At 34.6% G+C, this 13,201-nt stretch overlaps 1 protein-coding gene across 1 annotated transcript in view; it reads left to right on the forward strand.

Annotated features, from left to right (window-relative positions):
- Positions 1 to 12,833, forward strand: part of LOC145268750 (zinc finger MYND domain-containing protein 19-like) — a 137,461-nt gene extending 124,628 nt beyond the window's left edge. Inside the window, exons 5-7 of the mRNA XM_080124345.1 lie at positions 3,086 to 3,149; positions 7,458 to 7,557; positions 11,828 to 12,833. Coding sequence (XP_079980471.1) covers positions 3,086 to 3,149; positions 7,458 to 7,557; positions 11,828 to 11,930 — 267 coding nt within the window. The 3' untranslated portion in view covers positions 11,931 to 12,833. The remainder of the gene's footprint in view (positions 1 to 3,085; positions 3,150 to 7,457; positions 7,558 to 11,827) is intronic.
- Positions 12,834 to 13,201: the final 368 nt, after the last annotated feature.

Genomic DNA, 13,201 nt, shown 5'->3' on the forward strand with positions numbered 1-13,201 from the left:
ACTTGCAATAATATATGCAGTCAAGAAATTCCATAAAATGTTATATGGCCGACATTTTACTCTGATCACAGACCACAAGCCCTTAATAAGCATTTTTGGTAGCAGGAAAGGAATTCCGGTATATACAGCAAACCGATTACAAAGGTGGGCAACTATGCTGCTGGACTATGACTTTTCTATAAAGCACCAACCAGGGAGCAAAATCGGCCAGGCAGATGCGCTATCAAGACTCATCTCTTCCCATCAGAAAGTAGTAGAAGACACAGTCATCGCTGCTATATCGGTGGAACCGGAAGTTATGTCTGGACTTGTTTCCACGATAAGATCTTTACCGGTCACTACAGAGATGATTCAGGAGGCTACAGCTGCAGACCCATTACTACAAAAAGTCAGAAAATTTCATCTTTCAAGCTGGCCAAAAACATGCACCAACCAGCAACTTCAACCGTTTTTTCAGAGAAGATCATCTTTATCCGAAATTAATGGAACACTTCTTTTTGGAGAACGTGTGATTGTCCCATATAAACTCCAGAACAAAGTTCTCAGACAATTCCACTATGGACACCAGGAAATAAATCGGATGAAAGCTCTGGCACGTGGCTATGTGTACTGGCCAAACATGGACAAGCAACTAGAAGAACTAGTAAGAACTTGTGAAAAATGCCAAATGGTTGCAAAATCTCCTCGGAAAACAACACTGCAGGCATGGCCTACTCCAGAAATTCCGTGGTCACGACTACACATAGACTTCGCAGGACCAATAAATGGACAAAACTATTTAATATTGGTTGACGCATACAGCAAGTGGCCAGAAATCTCCCAAATGAATCATACTACTTCCAATGAAACGGTGAAGAGACTTCAAGAAATTTTCAGCAGATTGGGTGTTCCTGAAATTTTAGTTTCTGACCACGGTACTGCATTTACATCAACAGAATTTACAAATTTCTGTAAACAAAACGGTATCCAGCACCTACGATCTCCACCTTTCCACCCACAATCTAACGGCCAAGCCGAACGCTTTGTAGACACTTTTAAGAGAGCACTCTTGAAGTTGAAGGGGGAAGGAACTACTCGAGAGATCATAGAAACATTTCTAAGTAGCTACAGAGCTACACCAAACCCAAATTGCCCGGAGGGTAAGTCTCCCGCCGAAGCATTGATGAACAGGAAGATGCGCTTACCAATGGATGCAATTCGTCCATCACCAAAGAATCACCCCAAGAGAAACAGGACGATGGAAAATCAATTCAATCGTCATCATGGAGCAAGATCACGTACATTCCTACCAGGACAAGACGTATGGGCAAAAGATTACCGAAATGGTAAAGAAAAATGGACACAGGGTCAGATAGTACATCGCTCTGGGAAAGTCATGTACGATGTGGATGTACAATCATCTATTTGGGTCAGACACGCAAATCAACTGCATCATACCTTCCAAAGAGACAATCAAATGACATTCCATTGAATGTTTTACTGGACACATTTGAATTACCTCAGAGTGTTCCCGCAGCATGCAGGAAACAAAACAAGGCTAAGAAGGACGGTCCAACACGAAGATCACAACGAAGGCGCAAACCAACCTCAGTCCTACAAGTTGACCCACAGCAAACATCTTACAAAGGGGAGGTGTTAGATGGTCAAAGAGAGATAATCCATAAATCGATAAATGCAGAATTATCTCCCTTCCATCAAGAGATTAGTTGAGTCTGGCAGCTAGGCGAGACCAGGAGAACAGACTGGGAACATTCAACATGGCCGCTACAGACTATCGTTTCCTCAATCGTTCATTACAAACATTTAAGTTTATGTTATAGTTAAATAAATAATGTATTACAAATGCATTCAGTGTTGATTATAATTCATACCCTTTCAAGTATCGGTTTTACCAAATAATCACAAACACATCAGGTTTTTTAAGCATTTCTCATGCAGAAAGTTGTCGAGATGCTTGAAAAAGTGGTAGTTGGTAGGTGAGGCCTGGAGAGTATAACAAATGAGGCAGTCTCATAACCCAATTCGGTTAACTTCTGCAGAGTCGGTTTAGCAACGTGCAGTCGGGCACTGTCGTGGAAGAGAATTGGGCCTTTTCTGTTGACTAATACTGGGTGTTGTCAAAGTTTCTGGTGCATTTCATCCATTTGACAGTACTTCATCATCGTAATGATTTTGTCTGCATTCAAAACACTGTAATAGATGTCACCAGTTGCAGACCACCAAACAATCAGTATGACCTTCTTTTGGCGTAATTCTGGCTTCAGAAAATGTTGTGGAGCTTCATCAGCGTCTAACCACTGAGCTGAGCATCGTCAATTGTTGTAAAGAACACTTTTCTTCGCTAGTCACAACTTAATCGAGGAACATGTTCTTGTTGCATAAAAGAAGATGGCATTTCATAACAGCATTTCTTTTGGTTGTTATTCAATTCATGAGGCACCCATTTATCAAGTTTTTTGTCTTTCTAATCCCTCAAGTGGTTGGAAATCGTCGTATATGTTACATCTAATTCAGAAGCAAGTTCTCAAACAGTTGTGTGTAGATTGGTTTCGACTAAAGCTTTTGATTGATCGTTGTTAACATCCGATGGTTGACCACTATGCCCATCTTCAAGACTCTCGTCGCCGTCACAAAATTTCTTAAACCACCATTGTGCTGTGCGTTCAATAGTGGTTTCTGGGCCAAACACTTCATTGATATCTCAAGCTGTTTCAGCAGTTTTTCAGCCTAGCTTGAATTGAAATAAGAAAATTGTGCGAATTTGCTTTTTTTCCCATCTTGTATACAATGTTCTGAAAAGACAATCGTTATAAAACAATTGCAATTTAAACGATAACGAAAAATGTTCTCTAAAATTATATATTAAGTAAAGGTGTTATAATGAAAACTTATTTGAAGTCAAAATTAAAAATCTGCAAGAACTTGTTTCTTAACCTAATCTTAAAATATGCTTTAATCTTTTTTATCATGAGAGTATATCTATTCCTGAGCAACACCAATTAGGGACAATTATCTAAAAATTAATCTCTATCTTTAACTTTGAAAATATTTTTATAGCATTTTCCATTTTTCAATTTTTTTATAGCATTTTCCTGAACCCATTTATAGCAAGTATTATAATTCAAATGGAGAAATTGTAGAGGATGAAGGTAAGCAAAGTTGCTTTTTTTTTCTCTTTATTGGAGTCATCTATCAACTGATGGTGAAACAGTTTTTTAAGATTGATTGTATAAACAACATGCAGTTAGGCCTTCACATTTCACAAAAATATAAATTAAATTTATAAAAATTAAAGAGAAATAATCATGTGCAATAATTAGTTTTTTTTTTTTATCTTAATGGCTTAATGTGACATGTCAAACCTGTATAGCATATGCATGGTATGTGGGGCAGTTAGGTCTTCCCATTGTCAAATACATATGGTAATCTGTTTTCACAACCAGATCATCAGTGTGCTGATGGGTGCAACATGAACTACTGCTACTGGATTTGTAGTGCAGGTCGGCTCTTCTAGATCAGCTGTTGTACTTGGATGCAACTCTGCAAGTACTGCCCTTTGGCAAACCATATTTAAATTAACAACACTTTTATTTTGATTGTTAGACAAAATTTTATCTTTGGTCCCTTTTTAAAAGAAGGCATAATTAAGACGTCCTCCTTGTTATGTTCATGTGAAATTACAATTTCAGATTTTTAAGAAGTTTATATGTACCTATGTCAGAAAGAAATATTGTATTCTGAAAATCACATAAATTGATCAAGTAGTTTTTTTTTTTTAATGAAATAATTTTTAAGCAATTAATGGGAATTTGTAGGCATTACAACAAAAATCTCACAAGTTTGAATTATGTTGAGTTATTTTTCTTGTTTCTTTAGACTGTTATCAAAATGGTGTTGCGAGACAGGCACTCCTTGATTAGCTATAATATTTGATTTTTTTAAACTATTTGTCAATTTATATGACTTTTAGAATACAATATTTTCTTTCTGTCATAAGTATATACAGATTTTTATTTTTGTTTTTAATGTAGGAGGAATTCTGAACAAGCACCAACTTACAATAGATAACCCATGACCCCCTTGGAATTCGTTATATATATTATTAAATATTTGGAAATTCCAAATTATGATTGCGGTTGCTTTCAACATGTTGCATTATCTCCCTTTGAAGGAGAGATGATGCATCTCTGAATGTCACTACCAAATAAGTTTGTTATTGAATTAGTCAGCACAAAACAAAAAAAAACTAAATCTCAAATTTCAAGAAGCACCATTTTATTTGGCTACTGGTGTTGCATCCATCTTTGATAATGGTGGGGAAAAGATGGATTAAGAACTGCAAATTTGAGGCCTTGCGCCTTGAATCATTTATCATCAATTACTTTTTTATGCCTGATTGAATCTGTGTTCAAATCTGACTCTTTGCTTTTATGTGTCCTATCTGGTCTGAAGTCATTTCCTTTAGCTAGTCTCACACAGAATGCAATAGCTCCCAAAGGTCACCTATTCTCCTCCTTCCTGCCTGATCTTTTATTTTCTGTTTACGTGCTGACATTTCTTTTATGAAATTAAATCTCCAAATATGTACTAGATGACATAGCTTTAATATTTGTGCAGATTTTTAGTATTATCCTAGATTACCCGTGACCCATTGGGTCAGTATATCTTATAGCTAGCTTTGGAATAGTGAGTATGCAATATTAATGTATAAAAGTACAAGTGACTATGCATAAACACCCAAAAATTGAATGCACGTACACATGAAAACAAACATGGCGACCAGTGAAAACATTATGGAGTACTTTGGATAATGAAGGTCTTAACATCATTGCCCTTAGATTAAATGGAAAATCTTTTATATAAGAGGGGTGTAATATGTTGAAAAAAATTGAAAATACGAAAAGAAAAAATACAAGGAGGAAATGTGCATTGTACATGGCCACACTAGTTTTTTTTTTTTTTGTGTGTGTGTGCTAACGCCCTTAAAAATATTGGAAATAATAATGTGTTGACAGTTAAGTATTTTCTTTTTGTAACATGGTTACGACTGGGCAAGGTGATTTGAGTAATTTTGTCATCTTTAAACTGCCAATTACAGAATATATAAACGACATTGAATTGTAAACATTTGTTTTGAAAACGATTCCAATTTGCAATGAAAAATGCAAATAAAATTCATAAAATGCTGATGCAAAAAAAGACAAAAGGGATTTACAGTTTTCTTTTTATTTGCGTATTTTAAATGTAAAAAAATTATAGATTTAAAAATAAAAAAGCTTTCATGACTTTGTTTTTATCTAATTACACATGCGTATCATAAAGCAGAACCCGAAACAGTTTCAACGCCCAAGCAAGACGATTTGAGTTTTATAATATAATAGAGAAATCAGCTGTTATGGCTGCTGCTGTTAACATGTACACATATTGCAAATACCTATTCCTATTTTAAATCTGAAATATTTTTAACAGCGCAGTAGTGTAGAACTAGTTATATTTTAAATTTTCTAACCGCTTTTTATATGGAAAACAAAAACTCCTTATGTTCATCAAAAAATTCTTTTATTGTGTAACAGTGTTTCGACCTGAACGATTATATACAGAAAGTTTAGCATATATGTATATTTTCTTTAGTCGAACCATCATAAACAAATTGCAATCGCTACGTGGAATAATTTTTTTTTTTTGCAATCCATCTCTTCAGTGTAGATTTTATATTGCATTTAAAAGAATGATGGCACATTGACATAATAAAAACCAGATGTACCCAGCATTGCCTGGTATTAAATGTAACGTCAAAAAAAAAAAAAAAAAAAAAAAAAAAAAAAAAAAAAAAAATAAATGAAGTAAAAGAAAAACGGAAACGGAGACATGTGCATGCAAGTATATTTTTTTTCTAAACAATTCACTTCTCATAAGTAAAAATAATAAAACAAAAAAGTGTTTTTAAACCTACTCATTCTCAACATAGGGAATCATGTGTGCATGTGCAATTGGGAAACAGTTGACAGATAAAAATCAATGAACCCCAAGTACCAATTTTTCAAGTTTGACCTTTTAACAGCCTTTTTTTTTTTTTCTGGATGAAAACTGATTAAAAAGTTTTCCACATGTCTGAATACCCTATATACCAAATTTCAAGTCGGAGATCAAAAGTTTGTTGAATATATAGGTTGAAGGTTGTCCTCACATGCACATTTTCACTTTTATAAATAACTAGCAGGGGTGCCCGGCGTTGCTCGGGTGTTTGGAGGTGTATGCTGTGCAAAAAAAGCAAAAAAACAACAAAAAAAATGGTTAATTTTTTAAAACTTTGACCTCTATTATGACCCCTTAAAATTTATTGTTTCGGGCTCAAATCACTTTATTAAGTTAGATCCAGGTTCAAGGAACCTATATCTAAAATTTCAAGTGTCTAGACCCAAAATTGTTGGAGGAGTTTGGTAGAGTTCTTAAAGGTCAAATCGTTGAAATTTGACCCCTTAACAGCCAAATTTCTGGCTGACACCCGTCACATCGATTTTCCCAAATCTCAGTACCCGGTATTTCAAATTTCGAGTCTATAGACTAAAAATTGACAGAGTTATTGCGTAGGGAAATGTACACAGACAGACAGACAGACACGTTCACTTTTATAGATATATAGATGATTGGTGATACTGATAGATTATTGGTCATTAGGAGGGAGATGTATGCACGGGAATTCGATGGGTTGATTCTGCTCTGGCCCATATCGTCAACCAACCCTGATATTCTTTTTGGTTGTTGTGTAAATATTTGTGACAACCTCAAACACTCCCTTAGGACAGCGTTGTCACTGTAGCCACAGCCAAAGGGTGTTTTATTTGGCCATTATCATTCAACTGAATTGACCTAACTTTGATTCGATTTAATTTCATTTGTGTAACCCGTGACTGAAAATTACCTTGTTTCCGTTTACAATATAATAATTAATATTAGTATCATTTATGACAACGAAATTTGCTGATTAATCGGTAATTGGTCGGTTATTAAAGGCCGATGAATCCATAATCGGCCAATTTGCTAATCAGTACCTCTCTATTCAGAATCTTTCAAATCCATCACAGACATAAATTGGCTCACTGCAGTCAACACTCTCAAACAACTTTATCATGATTGACAGGCCCAACGTCAAAGCCATCGTTTCCTTCTATGACCAACTTAAAGCATTTGGTCCAAGGATTCCACCTGCACATGGCAAGTTTTTTTGTTTTTTTAATTCATCACAATCATATGCTTTGTGCAGCCTTCAGCATATCATGGCAATGCATACCAATGAAAAACAGTCTCTTTGCATAACATGCATCGTACAAGGTATTCACAATATTTACCTTCCTTGACATAATAGTCCTCTTCTATATCTTGGTCACTCTTGAAATTCTCTTTCCAGGAGGGAACCCCATATTTGATTTGGAGTTTGTACGTTTTTCTTCTTTCAGATGATAGCTGCGTATATTATGAATGCCATTACCCGCCTTGTACAAATATTGAACGAGAAATCCGAGAATTCAGTATATGTGGACGGTGCCAAGGAGTCAGGTGAGTTTTTTTTTTTTTTTATCAGACGATGTTGTTTGGGAAGAATATCTAAAATATGAAGGGGCACGCAAACACGGATCGTACAACCGCAAGTTTTACCATTATTACAACAGTACGATAAAGTCTGTTATTGCAGTAGGAAGGGGCACTGACCTATTCTGCTTCTGTGAGTCTGGCTGCTTGACTGATGGAGTAATAAATAATTGAATGGCAATTTTGTTCACAAATTTCACTTTTTTCTTTTTCTTTTTTTTTTCTTAATGAATGTCTGCTCAACAAAATCTCGTAGCATCATTGAATTTAAAAAAACAAATCCGAGCTGCCATTGCTCAAGTGCTGTTGAACCTTTACACCAAAAGATTCTGTTCTGGCTTTGAAAAATTAGCAACATGCATTGAGCTCCATGGAGAGCACACAGAACTTTAACATATTTTATGATTTTATGGTTTTGTTAGTTTCTATGTTGCAGTTTTGGTCACTTATTTTGTTTTATTTCTATAATTCAATAACTCGAGTGTTATTTCTTCCGACCGTCACACCAATAATTTCCTGGGTAAGGTTAACACTGTTGTCCAAACTTCCAACTTCTAAACTTCTGTATACGTAACGCACCTTCTCTCAACTCCAAACGAACTTCTGCTAATTCAACTTATTTCTTCGAAATCCAACTTCAAAATGAACGTCCCTCTAAAAAATCAACCCTCTTTTATCTCCAACCAGGAGCATCTCATTTGCATATCGGGTGGTCACATTGCAGGTATATAAAGAGATAAGGCAGCCATTTTTGTTTCTTTCTTCTTCATTCATTTCATTCCACGACCGACCCGTTGAATTATGCACACGTGCTAGTTAGGTAAGTCGCACGTTTCCCTACAATTTCTGGTAACTAGCATTTCAGCCTGGCATTGCCCGGATGTTTGGAGGTGTATGTTGAGCAAAAAAAAACAAAAAAAAACGGTCAATTTTTTTAACTATGACCCCTATTATGACTCCTTAATATTTATTGTTATGGACTCAAGTTAAGTTAGATCCATGTCCAAGGAACCTATATCTAAAATTTCAAGTGTTTAGACCCAAAATTGGCGGAGGAGTTTGATAGAGTTCTCATAGGTCAAATCGTTAAACTTTGACCCCTTAACAGCCAAATTTCTGACCGAAAACGGATTACAAAGATTTTCCCAAATCTCAGTACCCTGTATATCAAATTTTGAGTCTGTAGACTGAAAATTGACAATTATTGCGTAGGAAAATGTACACACACACACACACACACAGATATGTTCACTTTTATATATATAATAGATGTTTGATATTGAAATAAAATTCAAGATGGAAATTCATGTTTACCACCTAATTCGTGGCTAATAAGAATGGTGTCACATCTGCTAACACATAAGTTAAACAAAAGGCTATTCGTTGACATTCTGTAAACTTTATTTTTTCACTTGAGGGTCACCACTTAGCAAGGCTCAAAGGCCACTTGAGGATACAGGTTAATGAATGACAGGTAAACAGTGAGACAACACCGTGATGATCAGTAATAGTGGAACTTGGGTAGAGTTTGATTATTTAAAAGAAAAACTTAACTTATTTACATTAGACTTGAAAGAAACCATGTTAGTTGGGAATGATAGTTCTAGGAAAGAAGTTTTGCTCATGTAAGTTTCGTTTAGTTTTGCAAGAGAAATTATTGACAGCTAGACAGTGTTTTGAAGGAAGTGGGGGTGGGGAGTAGATTGAGACTTAGTTGAACACCTGCCAGGCTTGCAACGTCTCACGTGAAAAAGGAAGTAGAGAAGTAGAAAGGTCCTCTTGGTGAGAGCTGTGATAAATTGCACAAGATATTTGTGCATAGAAATGATGCTGTGTTTGGTGGAAGACAAGATATTTGCGTTAAAGTGGATCAGAGGGGATTGCAAATAATGACAGAACTTATGCATTCCTGACCTGAAAGTTTCATCTCTCTGTTGCAGATATTGATGGTGTGAGACTCTAAGAAAGCAACCCCTGTTATGGATGTGCATCAGAAGCAGAGATGCATCATTTACTTTCTGGAAAAAGTGCATTGAGAATGACAGTGACTATGTAGAAAAGTAAATTCTAGAGTACAAAACATTGCTCATTATAATGGTACAACCCACGTCTTCATAGCACTTTGAGTTAAAAAAAATAGGAGTCTTTACTTTCAAAACAACCCTCATAGTATGATTTAGTTTGAGAAAGGCAATATCTTTTACCAATGATGATCAAATTTTTGGAATACTAACAGTTCAGCCCAGCTTTTCTTGGGCCCTATGTACTGTTCATAACTTGCCCTACGTGTGAATACACTTTATGGAAGATTTCAAATGTTTAGACCAAAATTTGTCTGTAATTTCGTAGAGACCGCAGAAGTAAATTTTTTAACTTTGACCCCTCAACATTTATTATTTTGGTCTCAAATCAAAATACACAGCTTTACCCATGTCCAAGTTGAAATTTCAAGTCTTTAGACTCAAAGTTGGCGGAGGAATTTGGTAGAATCTGCAAAGGTCAACTCTTTCAACTTTGACCTTTTGACAGCCAAATTTTCACCCCAAAATTGATTAAAATGCTTGCCGCATGTCTGAATATCCGTTATGTATATATTTCAAATATTAGACCCAAAATTGGCTGAGTAGTTTGCTAGACACTACAAAGGTAAAATCTTTTGAACTTTGACCCCTTGGTAGCTCAAATTTTCCACCCAAACCAATTAAAAAGCTTGCTCTATCTCTGAAGACCCTTTATGTAAAATTTCAAATATTTAGACCAGAAATTGACTGAGTTATTTGGTAGAGCTGCAGAGGTCAAATTTTTTAAAACTTGGACCCCAATTTTGATCCCTTTTTGGGCTCAAATTATAAAGTTTGATCCATGTTCAAGTAACCTACATTTAAAATTTCAAGTGTTTAGACCCAAAATTGGTGTTCTTTTGGTAGTTTTCAAAGGTTAAATTGTTGAAATTTCTGGACAAAAACAGATTAAAAAGATTTTCTCAAATCTCAATGCTCCTTATGTCAAATCTCGAGTCTCTCTACCGACAATTGACAGTTATTTAGTAGGGAACTGTAAACACACACACACACACACACACACACACATTTTCACTTTCATAGATCTATAGATTTAGAAGGATGGAAAACTTCTCCATGCAGATGCTAATTTTATATTGTTTATAGTGTTCATCAAGGAGCTGATAGCAGGAAATAGAGTGAAGAATCTGATAGCATCTCCTAAAAAAAGGCTAAGAAAGATAAACAATAAAGGATCTAAACTCATGTTTAATGGAACAAAAGTTGAATTTTTAACTATTGTTGGAATCTGGAGAAAAAAAAAATTATTAAAAAAATTGTATTCGGCTTAACATCAATTTTACATGTTGGCATGTGTTGGACGGCTTTAAGAAATTAACTTCCAAACTAACCTATCTCTAGCGAGATCTTTATCCCTTTCTCTCCAGTTTATTTTTATCATTTCCTTGTTTTCCTTGGCCTTCTGCTACCTCAACTGTTCTACATCTACCCAAGAACTCTCATCCATTTTTTTAACATGCTAATACTATCAAAGTCTCTTGTTCTGTACACATTTCCCTATACTGTCCAGATTTAACCTTCCTCTGAGGTCATCAGAACTAAGCCTATTTTTGACACACATTACACATTGTATCATTCTAATATCATTTTTCCGCACTTTGATACATTTTGTACATATGCCTGATAGATTCTTCTCTTGGTTGATAATTGTGATGCTTTGCTGATTTGTAATATCAGAAATTTCTTGATCTTATTTTTCCAGCTACTAATCCTTGTAATCACACTAGCACCTGATCCACCCAATTGTATCACCAAGGTCACAAAACTTCATGCTAGCTTCAATAACGTTCACATCTAGGTATATTTCATCTACATTTGCGTTCTTGTCCATCTTTATGTACACAAACTAGTTATCCTCTCTACTCCTACCTGCAGTTTTACTGCACTTATATTCCTAATGCTTACAGGTACCACAAAATATTGAATTACACTTAACTCCTTTTTCCACAGACTGAGCAGCAATACTTAGCAGCTTTCTAACCCTAACAATCACTAATCATCACTTTGGTCTCGGTAACGCTCTCTTACAGACTGTTGGTTTCATATAACATTTTCATATAGCAGCCTTTGGAAATTCAGTTTCAGATTTGCAGTTTTTTCTACAATTGTCGAAAATTCTTCTCTTGAAGATAAATTTTTAAAAAATTTTCTTTCAGATATTGTGGTACATATTGTCAGCAGAACGACTGGCCGGTTCACAAACGACATTGTCGTGAAAAACGAAAACTGTACAGTTTGGAGAGACCACCAGAACGATAAATATGGAGACTCTGTCATCGTCCTTTTCCTCTTCCTCCTCCTCAAGCCCTGATTAAACTTTGTTGATTGGTCGATTCATTGTTGCCGCTGCCGTCTTCAGTTGTGCTGCTCTCACTCTTAAAGGAGGATTGCTACAGCTGGACAAACAGGGACAGGTTTTTTTTCCCTCTCATTTTTCTTTTAATATTTGGAACTGACTGGAATTAACAAAAATCTAAGATTCAATAGATATCTCCAAGTAATTTTTTGTAGTTATTTAGAAGATGAGATTTATTTAGAAAATGGGATGAATTCTGGAGCTCTAAGACAAATTCTTTGCATAGATGTTGAGAAAGAAAAAAACAGTCTTAGAAAATATTCTTCAATTTTTGTCTGAAGATGCATCGTAATCATGAAAAAGGTTTTTTATTTTTTTGAATTATTTTTGGTAAACAGATATTCCATAATCCTTTATAGAGAGAATTTTCACACGTGTATGCGTGTTACAGTAAAAGACTTATTCTATTTGATGACAGCTTCATTCTTAAAAACATTCCATCTAATTTATTTTATTAATATATTTTTTTTATCTGCACCTGAAAAAATGCAGATTGACTTTTTTTATGCTAGAAGAAATGGTTTACCAAAATAAAGATCCTGCAAAAGAATATAAGCCTTGTCATGATTTTCAAATACTGTAATTAAATATCATAAAAGATAACAACAAAAAATCCCTGCATCAGTTTCTTAATTGCTATTAGTAATAACTTTAATTATCTAATAATGCTGTGCGACTATTTAAACTTATGATTTTCTCATTTAGTATTGCTTATGTAAAATTACTGCCGATTTGTACATCGCTGATAAAACTTGTAATCCATTCATAACAAACCCCATTCCCTGAGGCCATAGATAATAAAAAAAGATGACCATAAATTCATTAAAAATAAGTATTAAATAAGTATTTTTTAGGAAATATATGTATACAAAGAGTTTGAATGCAAAATACAATAAATGCAATTCATTTAAATTTAAACATTAAAAATATATTAAATATAGACTTTGGCTAAAAACTTAATTCAATTGAATGAAACAAGAAATTATGTCAATATCACATTATGCAAAACATGATGTAGGAGTGTATTTGAAATGCAACAGTTTTGTAGTGATGACTTTGTGATTTTGAAAACTGCTTTTGTGTTTTGCATCCAAATTTATATATGTGTGTGAATGAAAGTTTGTTAAAAGGAATAAATGTCTAACATAATGTAATTTTATAATTAGGAATAAGG

Source organism: Euprymna scolopes, chromosome 44, assembly GCF_053919585.1.
Source record: "Euprymna scolopes isolate OS-2025 chromosome 44, ASM5391958v1, whole genome shotgun sequence".
Taxonomy (NCBI): Eukaryota; Metazoa; Mollusca; class Cephalopoda; order Sepiida; family Sepiolidae; genus Euprymna; species Euprymna scolopes.